We start from the raw sequence: 12,315 nt of genomic DNA, 5'->3' as shown, positions 1-12,315 counted from the left end.
CTCTGCATGTAGCATCAATTATGCTAATGCTAGCTGTCGTGTTCTCTCTCCTGGCCACACCTCCGCTCTCTAACCCCCCTCCCTCCCCTACCCACTTTGATGCATTTTTCAAATTTCGCCTTGGGGCGGAGTTATCTTTTCACAGGGGGGTGGGGGGGTAAGATAAATTTTAAGTTTGTTATTAGCCAGAAATCAACACCATGAGTGAGAGGTACTTCCTGGTGTGTGAAGGTCRACTCCATTACACTTATCCTGAAATTACTGTGTAATGTTAGTGCAACACTAAAAAGAGTTKATCTTAACTCTAAAGTTTTAAATTTACACTGACACCTCAGTGTCTGTTTTACACCACTCTACACAGCAGAAGAGTAATCAACACAGTAGAGTGTCGAATTAACACTCATAGGAGGTATGAACCTCCAGTGTTAACCACCAATAACTCAATGCCGTGTTGAAAAGCATGAGAATCAGAAGTGATTAGTCACCACAGTGGAGTAGAATCATAATTACTCTGATCAGAGTTATTTGACTTGGAGTGTTAAGTTTTATTAACACTGTACAGTGTTAGTCAGTGTTAATTTTTAACTTTGTTTGGAGTTAAACTGTACTCTGAAACACTATGGAAAGAGTTAAATTGACACCATTTCCGATAAGGACCAAATAGACTGGGACACAGTGTTAAATTTAACTCTTTAAGTGTTGATTTAACACTGCAAAATTTACTGGGTGTGAGCTGTTGGCTGACAGCTGCAATAAACAGGTGATTTACCTGCATGTTGTCTCGTCTTAGCTGAATGAGACGTTTCCAGGGCGCCAGGCCTCGATGTGACAACAAGGTTCTGTGGCGATGCTGACGGGCCAGCCTGGTGAGCTCCTGCTGTTGTTTCTGCTGCCTCAGCTTCTCCTCCTCCCTCTGCACAGACAGTGTTTTAACCAGAGACCACGCCATCACGCATGAGTCGCCGTGCCTCACCTCTCTCTCCCGCCTCTTCTCCTCCCGTCTCTTCTCCGCCGCCTYGCGTTTCTCCTCCTCTTCCTCCCTCCACCTCCGCTCCACGGCGGCCTTCATCTCGGCCTAAAAGGGTTTCCATTTTAACAGCGCGCGTTTGTGCTACCGTCCACGTTTGAAAGCCTCAAGGCGTAATCGTGGCTCACCAGCCTGTCTTCTTCTTTCTTTCTCTTGAGTTCCTCGATCTCCTTCCTCCGCTCTGCGCGCTGTCGARCTCGGGCTTCCATGGCTTCAGAGAGACAGAGCAGACATGTCAGAACGCTGTTGGTAAAATAACTAAACCGTTTCAAAGTCATCAAAGACCCTGTAACCAACAGAAAAACTATGTGGGAATACAATTTATCCCTTTATGCACCACCAGTAGGCATTTACGAGGGACCCTGTGTGGATAAGAATCAAATTATTGAGTTCTTGAAGCAAAGTCTGGGMAATGATCAGAGTTTATCACCTGCTGCCAAAAGGCAACTGTTCAAAGAACATTTTTGCCGTTGGGTTCATGTGGTTGTGAGAAAAACATCTCAGCAACCGCATGAATAATAACAAAACTTGCAAAAAAATCAATGTATGGATGTGTGGGGAGATGCTGTAGAACCGTTTGAAAAAGGTCAAAGGTCAGTTGATATTGTAAAATAATCAATCCTCTTCCAACTGAATGAGACTGAAGACAAAGTGGTTCGTTTGTTTCTCCCACCGCAGTGTGAGATCAGTATTAATGGGGTCAAGTTTGGAGCAGCTGCAGGACTTAATTGATTTATTTATGAAAGCATCAAGTTTGCTACAGATGGTTTGCTCAACACAGGATGAAGCTGTTTGTCTGCTGTCGGGTACAGAACGAGAGAAGTTCACCTTTTAGATTCTGTGTTTGAAGTGGAGACAATTAGTTTTTATTGGACGTTTGCCTTTTCAATTAATCAAACTGACTCTTTAATTAAGAGAGAAAGAAACAGACCAAAGCTGGATTAGAGACGTTATGATCGTGGAAATGCTGAGAGTTTATTCCATCTGTCCACACCTCGATGCCCTTTTAAGTAARTAAAGTTTGTTTATATAGCACATTTCATAGATATAAAAATCACAAAATGTTTCCGAATAAAAGCATGAAAAAATTAAATTAATTTAAAAGCATCATAAAAGCACTAAATTCTTAAAAAAAAGCACAGGTAAAAAAACAGGTAGAAAAAACAACTTGGCTAAAAGCCGTTTGTAAAAGAAAGTCTTCAGATGCTTTCTAAAAGCACCAATAGAATCAAGTACAGATTGGAGCGGTGCATTCCAGATGTGGGGTGCAGCTGCTTGGAAAGACCGATCCCTTCGGGATTTAAAATGGGTGCGGGGGACCACCAACAACCTCTGACCTGATGACCTCAAACTGAGATGGTGTGTGAAGCTGGATCAAATCTGAAATTTACCAGGGAGCTTGTTCATGTGAGGCTCTTTTGCCTTCAGGGTTAACTGATAATATTATTGCTGGTGGTGTCTCGATACCAGAATTTAACAAGTACTCATACTTTGTTTATATTTATTTTAAAATGTTGCAACATGCCGTGTGTTTGATTTGATCCAGTCAGAGGGGCTGTAGGCCAATAAGGAAGGGGAGCCACCTTGTTCTGAATAAAAKAAATGTCTTCTGTTTAAATACTAACTCAGTAAGTACTCTGTATCTTTGAGTACTCAAAATGAAGTACTCATATTTGGTTWGAGAAAAAAACAGCATCAGGACACCCCTAGTTTTTGCCCGTGTCTGCGTGTTTGTTTATCTGCAGCATTAGCCAAATATCTCATGAAACGGTCGATGGATTTGGATGCAATGCTCAGAAAATAATCATTTGACGCTACAGCTGATTAACTCTTGCACTCAGCCCATTCAAGATGGCYGCCACAGCTAAGCAGCATTAATAAAACACAAAAAATAGCTATAATTCAGTCAATTTTAGCGATATTTAGCTAAAATGTAGCATTTCTGTAGCTGATCCTGTAAGATCTGATTTYAAGACATTACCTGTTGGAGTCAGCTGTATAATATTTACTCTCAAATAGTCCCTGGACATAAAACTGATTCACTTTTGGAGCCAAATCAGCTCAAAGATGCCTGCCACAGCTAATCAACATCAGACAACACACACATGCACCTCCACACCTTCAATTATTAAGATATCGCTGCAGCTGTAATACTCATATAGTCATGTTTGATCATTTTTCCAACAACCCTAACTATTATTGTAGTAAATTCAGTTTAAATATAGTGTAAACAGTCTTTAGGCTGCATGTTTTAGAGGTCTGTCTGCTCCAACACACCTGACTTGAATAAATGGTTGATTACCAGGCTTCTGTTATTACCTCGTGGTCATGAGATAATGTTGAGCAGCCTTCGCTTTGTGAGAGACATCGTTTGAGTGCGTTTATATATTGCTTTGTGTTTAACTGTTTAAAAGATACCCCATGTTTATTATCATTAAAATTTTGGTGTATGTGTAATCTAAACGGACRGTTCATCTTTCAGCCTATTCACGAGATGACACTGAACATCCTAGRTGTGTGTCAGGAAACACTGTGCTCCTGAATGCAACATAACTCCRACAGCTTCTACAGCAAAGACACAGACTGAGAGGAGCCTGTTTTGAGTGTTGAACTTCAAACATTAAAATAAAGTTTTTTGGACAAATACAAATCCAGTGGTCATTTGTGTCTTAAAGCTGCACACTAAGACAGAGCTATTCAACTGGCCAGTGACCAAAGTTCGGCCCGTCAATTGGTTCATTCATCTCTTAAGCACAAACCCCCGGTTTTCCTCTTTAATTACTATAAGTTCTTTTAGTTAGACATAGACATGTTTGGTATCTACAGAAACATAAGAATCTTTGCTACAAGCTGGTAAAAAACATTTCTATGCACACTTAAGACAGTTAAAATTACAAGCAGTTGAAGATAAAACTATGAAAGTGACAATAAAACTGGCTTAAAAATTTGGCAAGTCAGAGATGTCAAAATAATATTTGTGTTAAACAGGAGGCCTAATTCATCACTGGATGGGCTCCGTATTATTCAAAGGATTTCAGAGAAAAATGTTTTATCCAGTGACACCAAACTAAAAGGCTAAAGTTCAAATTCTAATTCTACAAAACAACTACTAAAGACTGCACAAAGAAAAAGTCAGCAGAAAGWCTCGGAAAGGAAAAATCCAGCCAACTTTAAAGAGCTCCAGCTAACAGAAACAACCATCTGTTTGGTACAAGAAGCTCCTTGTTGCCTGTGAGAAACATTCAGAGGCTTTCACTTCTCTGAAAGTTTTAACAGGTAAACCTTAATGAGGTGTGACCAATAATTCTGCCTTGGGGTTAATRTGTATATAACTTATCTTTATTATGCACATTTCCCCCCTTCTGTTTAGCAGCCAGGTGCATTTGCATAAAAGTAAAAGATACACACTATATTCTGACTTTTAAAACATATTTTTACAGTAACACTCTTTGGAAGCACCTTCTGTGAAAGCTTCTGCTTCTCTCTGAGTTTTGTCGTTAAGCTCGCAGGCTGAGGGAGCTTTGAGACTGACCTGTGACCACTGGATGGGGGCACGTCTGCCGCGTGACAGCTTTCCTCCAAGTTGCACTCTGACTATCAGGTGCTGCTGGAACCCTCGGCGCTCTGCAACAGAGGTGATAACAGCCAGAGGAAACAAAACCTGTCATACGTCTGTCTGCATGCTCACATCACCCTGATTTACCCGTGACAACTTTCACTCTGAAGGCAAAACTGAAAAAATAAAAAAAATTGGTCAAAAATTTAAAACTAGGGTCAAGTTTTTTCGCCTTAGAAAGCAGTCAGATACATAGATATAAATGTAAACTTAAACTAAAACCATTTTTTAAATCTTTTTTCCAGTATTTGGTCTGCTCTATGTATTTGTTTTGAAAAATAAATGTTATTTATATTTTTAAAGATCACATTAATTTAGAACATGAAAACAGTAAATATGGATACTAAACTAGATATTAAGTCTCCTTTAACTCGTGTCTAAATGATTAGGGGTTCAGTAAATATATATTTTAAATGTTTTGTGCTAAATAGAAGAGGCAAATCATCTTTGGGAGTGTTTGAGGGCTATCACAAGAATTTTATTCATGAACCTGAACACAACAATCTGCATATTTTAAACTGGAAAAGGTCACCATCACAAAAAGCCTCTCCAGATTTCTAAATGGTGACCGAATTTGGTGAATTTTTTTAAAATTAGACTTTTATGCTCTCGACAGTCATGACCTCCTGACCCCAAACAGAATGAATGAGTTCACTAAGAACATAAAACTGTTTTACGGACCACAGTTTGTCTGTCAGGTGTAATCAAATCTTTGTTGACCTAACACAGGGGTCTGCAACCTGAGGCTCTGGGGCCACATGTGGCACTTTGGTTCCTCTGCAGTGGATCTTCGAAAATGTGACCAAACATAGCAGAATATATATATATTTTGTTTTTGTACTCACAATAAATCAATTTCTATGCAAATATGTAATCACTACTAATACCAAAAGTAAAACATGTTAGCTCATGCTAACCTGTTATTTACTTAAATGCACAACAATAAGAATGGGAAAAAATATGCCTGAATAGTTCAGTTGTAACAGTTTTTGTGAAATTTAGCATAAACTATGTACAGTATTTTTCTTGTTTACATGAATATGGTCTTTTCATTTGTTCTGATGTGTATAAAAATAATGATAAATAATAAAACTCACAATACATTTTTTAGTTTTATAATGTCTCCTCCACTGGCATGTGAACAACAAAAAACAACAAGGTGGAGTGTGTTCATTTTTTGGGTCAGCTTGTTGTACMTTTATTCCTGGAAATACTGAAACTGATGGGTCATTTACAAAGGCTGTTAAAGGTCTGCGAACTTTGTCTGTGAAGATGAACAATTTCTCAGGGGCTGCCACACAGACGGAGGGATGGTTAATGAAGATCTTTGGAGGTTGGAAAAATCTGATGTCTGCTATTGTGATGCCATTAGTGATGACGGTGGTAATACTAGGTTTTTGCTGTTTCTGTGGCATCCCTGTGGCTAGAATATTTTGCTTGAGGGCCATCTCCCGGACTGTTCGAAATACCTTACACCAACATCCCACCATGGAGTACCAGATGGTACAGACGACGGACGCAGCTCCAGTGCCACCACTACAATATCCATATGGTGCAGACGACGACTGATGTGGAGACCAAGGCCCTAAAAATGATAATTCTAGCTGACATTTTTAGATATAGAATGATAATACTGAAATAGTTACACTCACGTAGTCTGACATATTTGTAGGTTAACGAGTCGATGGTAAATGATTTTTGTAAAATGTTTTTTGATTTTCCTTTATGTTTTTCATTATTAATTCTTTTTATAGAAGTGACACACTAAGCAGGATATGTTTAGAACTGTTTTAGCATTTTGGTTGATTTGTTTTTACTGTTCTTTGTACGGTTTAATTGTTGATGAGCTAAGGTTAAATCTTAATATGCAGGGATGTTGTTAGTAACCAGGTCAGTCTGCCACGGAAGACAGGGGGAGATGGAAYGGTGCTGAGGACTTGTTCCAGACGGTAGGCCATGTTCTGGAACCTCTGGCCTCGAAAGAATAAACACAGCTGACCTGGTTGGTATTTGACAATAGTTCAGTTTATGTTTTCTATGTTTTTTTTGATTGGGGTGGAATTAATGGATCATATTACTTTATATCAGGGGTGGGATGTTAGAAATTTTCCACGTTGTGCTGTATCGCTTAGGGTAATTTGCATACACATTTGTGCCTTAATGCGAACATATGGCTTAATATAAATTTCTCATTTTTATTCACAGGATTTGGTAATGTGAACAGGGGAATTGAAGAAATTTAAAGTTATTAGAGGTTAGTACTGATGTTAAAAGCACAACACTATATTCTTAGGTTTTCCTTTTTGTAATGTTGACAGTGTTTCATCTATTATGTTTTGATTGATATAGATTAGTTACATGTCCAAAATACTGTATGTGACAACACATAATCAAACGTTGTGATGACAGTAGCTGAGGATTTTGTCTGAATGCCTGTGATTCAGCCGTAGGTCAGTAGGGGGCGAACGCAGGCATTGAAGAAGGTGTATATACTGTATATATGAACTTCCAAATCATATATACASAAATCCAAATGTAAGAAAATGTCTCCTAAATTTTGTGTGTTTATCAAYGAGTTTCTACTCTATGTAAAAGCCCTTAAAATAATGGTGTCTCCTATAGCTAAGAAACTTCTCAACATTATTGAAGAACATAATTTAGCTGTTTTGTAGCCTGTAATTGCCCGTTTTCAGTGTTATGATTTATTTATATATAGTTTTTTTTCTCTTTAAGTTATCTGTTCTGCACCTATGCCTCTTTATTTTGTATTCGAATACGTATTTGTTACACTGCCTTGTGGTTTGTATAAAGCTTTCAATATAAAAAAAAAAAAGTATATATGAACTTCCTGGTTTTTGGGTAGTGTTGGTTTCCTGTCAGCTTGAGTGACGATAAACCTCACTCAGATCCAGAATTCTGGTGTTGTATGGTTTGATTCCTTCTACAAATCATTTTATTTAACAATTGTGTTTTTAATATCGACTTCAGTTTATTGAATACGAATTTTCTTACATTTAGATAAAGAAATAAAGGTTGAACGAGTCTTTGGTAGAGGTGGGGAGTAGCGAGGGATTGGGGGGCTCAGCTTGGTTTGGAGGTAAGACAGGGGAGCTTTAAGGAAAATAAGTTGGGAACCACTGGTTTTATGCAGCTTTCATATTTTAAGCTGCTGTTCATTTGTTGTTGTGTTCAGTGAACCAACCTCTGCTCCTTCAGGTCAAAGCTGCAGCCTTTTGGTCTGGAGCCTTTCAGCAGCGATAGCTGGGTAAGCTGAGCCGTTTTCTCCATTTCCAGCTCCAAACCCAACATGTTCTGCTTTTCCGTCAGCCGGGAGATTTGCTCCTGCTGCTCCTTCAGCAGCTTCCGTTGCTGCGTGATGATCTGCTGCTGGACGGCGTGTCTGTTCTCCAACCTGCCGGCCGGTGGCGCCGTTCTGTTTGCGCCGCTCTCCGCTCTCTGTCGCGCCTCGCGGAGCTCGGCGGCGCTGGGGGCTGCGTGGCGTCGGGTCACCTGCCACGGCTGGGAGGGTCGGGACGCAAAACTCASAGGGGGTTGATCCTGATGCAGCGCCAAGGCTCGAGGAGCTAAAGTGTTCAACTTGGGATGATCCATCTGGAACACAGAAATAAATACAGTATTTTAAATAAGGAATGAAGCCTAACTTTTAGTTTGTGCTGCTTTAATAATTCAGAAGTTTTAATGCAAAAACTCTTTTCTAGACCTTCCACCAAGAACTCTTAACTTTAAATTCTGTTTCTTGGTTCTTTAAGACCCTCCTTCTCCCCCTTTTGGGTGTAAACATAAGGATGGGATCCACAGGGGAAAGGGAGGTCAATGACAAAAAGTCAAAGTTACAGGCAGACTATGAGTCTATGTAGAAAAAATCTTCCCACACGCTCCATGCCCCCTCTGTTCTTTTCCCATCTTCTCTCTTGAGTTGTAAATATTTTAGCTGAAATGTTTTCTTCTTACTGACATCCTGCGAAAGGTTCAGGTTGTCCCATGCTAAGGGAAAGGATTGTTATTTTGTTTACTTTTCTGACTGTGTTTCTTGCTGCAGTAAGTCGGACCTTAGCGTGGCCTGTCACTAGCAGAGCTGATGTTTTAGTAATGGCTGTGAAGCTTTATAAAAATTTAATTATATAGTTGTTTTTGTTGAAAATTATGCTGCAGTTTTGAGTTTTTGAGTTTTGAGCAGTCACCTCCTCTGATTGGTTTGGAGGTTCAGGTGGGGCAGGGATTGGCTGATCAGCAGGGGTCCTGAGGAGTTTTCCTGTGGAAGCAGCAGCGAGTAAAGCAGCCATCTTTTGTTTTGTCTCCTGCTGTCGAGCCCTAAGCTCCCGCTGGGCCTTCTCCACCTGACAGCACAGCTGCCACTCATTCAGACATCGCCGTAACAATCGCCTTCTGTCACTCTCCACGGCGAGCTGGATTTGTCTGGTGGAATTACCAAAAAAGATCACAAGTTTAATCTCCGATAGGTTAGAGAACTCATTACAGGACATCTTGGTTCTTGCCTGTTTTCCATTCGCAGCGCCTCTTCTGTTCTCGCCACCTCCCGCCGCTCGCGCTCTGCCCACACCACGGTCCGCCACGCTCGCCACGCTTTCAGCTGCCTCCTCCAATCACAGAGGACCACCGCCTTACCCAGACACAACCTTCGGTCCATCACCACCATGTACCACCCAGAAAAATGCCTGTGCAGACACTAAAACGCGAGCACATATGCATTTATATGAATTAAAGCACTTGAAAGGTTACGCACAGTGCGAGCACCAACCTTGAGGTTCCTCATGTGAATCTGCACCTGAATCTGCTGCTCTCGGTGGAGTCGCTCTGTTTCCTGCTGCTGCTTTGATAGAAGTGTTGGGGTTGGCTGAACGCTTCTGTCTGCTCGCTTCTTTTCTTTTTCTCTTTCTCTGCACAACAAACGTTCAAATAAACAGCTACTTGATCTAGCAACGATATTCACAAATATAATAAAGCTCACATTTCTACAAAGTGATGAATGTATGGATGTGAAGGAAATTTTGTGACTAGATAACTGAATTTAAGATCCAGTCTTGCATTTTACACTTTCTGATCATTGCAGCCACATGTTTTAAATAGAGAATGACAGTGTGTTTAATTAATGTGTTCCATTCTGTTTGTAACATAAACAAAGTTGGTTACGTTCTAATGTCTGACGTAAAAGTTACCGYCTCCAGGGGCGTGATCAGTTTTCAGATCTACAACGTTACTTTAAGTAGTTGACTCATCATTAATCATTATGCTTTCTTCTCTTAGATCAGCCTGGGATAGATGCCGGCTGCTAGAGAGGTAGAGAGGGTTTGTGTTATTGTTTGTGTTCTGATTAGGCCAAGGCCTTTTTTCACTCTCACAGTGCTGCTGCTTGTGTGGCTGTGGGCCTGTATGGAATCAGGTTGAGAATAAAGTCTTCTACAAGAGAATCAACTGGTTTTCTGCTGTTTTATTCAGACTTCCAAATTTATTGAACACAACTTTGTTGAAAATTTGGTGACCCCGACGTGATTGGATGTTCTTTAATAAGCAGAGAACATTTGATTTTATTTTTGGTTGCTGTTGAAAAACCTGAGGATTTTAAGATGTCAACTGATGAGAACATTTTTATGTATGTATAGATGGAAGGAAGGAAGGAAGGAAGGAAGGAAGGAAGGAAGGAAGGAAGGAAGGAAGGAAGGAAGGAAGGATGGATGGATGGATGGAAGGAAGGATGGGCAGACGGACGGACCACTTGACAAGTGTTGTTGTTATAAGAGTTGTTTGTTGTTGTTATAAGAGTTGTTTGTTGTTGTTATAAGAGTTGTTTATTGTTGTTACAAGAGTTGTTTGTTGTTGTTATAAGAGTTGTTTGTTGTTATAAGAGTTGTTTATTGTTGTTACAAGAGTTGTTTGTTGTTGTTATAAGAGTTGTTTATTGTTGTTACAAGAGGTGTTTGTTGTTGTTATAAGAGTTGTTTGTTGTTATAAGAGTTGTTTATTGTTGTTACAAGAGTTGTTTGTTGTTGTTATAAGAGTTGTTTGTTGTCATAAGAGTTGTTTGTTGTCATAATAGTTGTTGTTATAAGAGTTGTTTGTTGTTGTTATAAGAGTTGTTTGTTGTTGTTATAAGAGTTGTTTGTTGTTCATGCCTCTGTCGAAGGAGCTGCTCCCGGCCTCTCCTCTCCTCCATCTGACGTCGGAGTCTGATCATCTCCTGCTGAACCAACTCCTCCTCTCTTTGTTTCTCCAGCTTCTTCTTCTTCATCTCTTTCTCCTGCTCCCTCCTCTTCGCCTCCTTCCTGGCCTCCTGCTTTGCAGCCTCCTCCCTCTGCTGTCTTTGCCTCTCGGCCTCCCGCCGCACCCTGTTCTCGCGCACCTCCATCAGTACCCAGCCAACAGTTTGTGTTACTCGAGAACATGACACAGTCCAGACTCACAGCTCTAACACTTTACAACCTGAGGAACTGACACACGTTTTAGTCAAATACCTGCTGATGACGTGCTTCCATGGTGAGGATCGGGTTTCTGAACTTCCTACTGATTCCACCATCGAGTGAGAGTTCCTCCATCGTCCCAGAGTCCAGCAGATCCTGCTCCATGAGATGTTGTAGGAAACTGTTAACAGCAGATTTTTCTTCTTCTTCAGCCAGGCGGTTATACAGATCTACACATATTTCCCAAAAAACATGAAAGAGACAGTTACATATTGCCTTTTGTAATCATGTCTACTGTAATGCAGTTTAACATAAAACTCCTAAATAAGCTGTTGTCATTTACAAACTAGATGATTACAAACAGTAATGATTAACTAAGTAATAATTTCTGCACCATCAAAGTTGCTGGGGGTGTGGACAGCTGGATGTGGGGAAGCTGGAGAGGCAGGTTGTGTCTTTACAGCAGAACACCTCAGATCATCTTCATCATCCATCCCAAGCTCCAAACGTAACTTAGTGCCCAGCCAATCACCTAGAAGAGTTTGAGCTGAGGGGAAAAAAAACAAACAAATTTTAAAAAGCAATGATCGATATAACCCATAACTATTTTTGTTTCATCTGGGAGGTTGATTGTAACATGGTTTTTCAATCAGGTGACATCAGCAGGCCTTCATGATTACCAACCCAACTTTTCCTGATCTGAAGACTCACTGCAATGAGAATCTGACTGCATTTAAACTAAGTTCTAATCTGACTTTGCAGCAGGTAGGAGTTATATTATTAATTTAATGTGACAATACAAATTATCACTTACATATGTTATTAAAAAGTAAAAAAGTAAAAAAAGAACCACGTAATTATATAATAATATAATGTCTAACAGTCTTAAATGCTAGAGCCACATGAAACTGTGCTGCTAAAATACACCAAAAATAAGTTCATTATTGCTCCTATGCCTCAGATTTGAGTAAATTCAAAATAGTTGTATTATTAATATTTACATATCATGTCAGTTAGGAACAATTAGTAGAAGAAAATATACATTCAACTGCACTCCAGCTCTTTAAACCAGAGGTTCTCAAACTGGGGTCCGCGAGAGGTATCTTGGGGGTCCTCAAAAAAATTCTCTACATTTTTAATTTGTTTTTTATTTTTTAAAATGCATGGAGAACAATGAACCAATAAAACAAACATAATAAACTTAATAAAATATATACATTTCCATGGCATTTAAG

The 12,315-nt window shown here is 39.8% G+C and overlaps 1 protein-coding gene across 1 annotated transcript in view; it reads right to left on the bottom strand.

Moving 5' to 3' along the window:
- The window catches only part of ccdc191 (coiled-coil domain containing 191), a gene marked incomplete in the record, with an annotated part of 17,151 nt that overhangs the window by 3,830 nt on the left and 1,006 nt on the right, over positions 1–12,315 (bottom strand). The window contains 11 exon segments of the mRNA XM_014002221.1: positions 770–913; positions 974–1,075; positions 1,156–1,238; positions 4,560–4,651; positions 7,846–8,255; positions 8,846–9,080; positions 9,161–9,351; positions 9,424–9,562; positions 10,796–11,022; positions 11,135–11,310; positions 11,475–11,627. Of these exon segments, the coding sequence (XP_013857675.1) occupies positions 770–913; positions 974–1,075; positions 1,156–1,238; positions 4,560–4,651; positions 7,846–8,255; positions 8,846–9,080; positions 9,161–9,351; positions 9,424–9,562; positions 10,796–11,022; positions 11,135–11,310; positions 11,475–11,627 (1,952 nt within the window).

Source organism: Austrofundulus limnaeus, unplaced genomic scaffold (genome assembly GCF_001266775.1).
Source record: "Austrofundulus limnaeus strain Quisiro unplaced genomic scaffold, Austrofundulus_limnaeus-1.0 Scaffold12, whole genome shotgun sequence".
Taxonomy (NCBI): Eukaryota; Metazoa; Chordata; class Actinopteri; order Cyprinodontiformes; family Rivulidae; genus Austrofundulus; species Austrofundulus limnaeus.
This window is presented reverse-complemented; position numbering and strand designations above follow the sequence as displayed.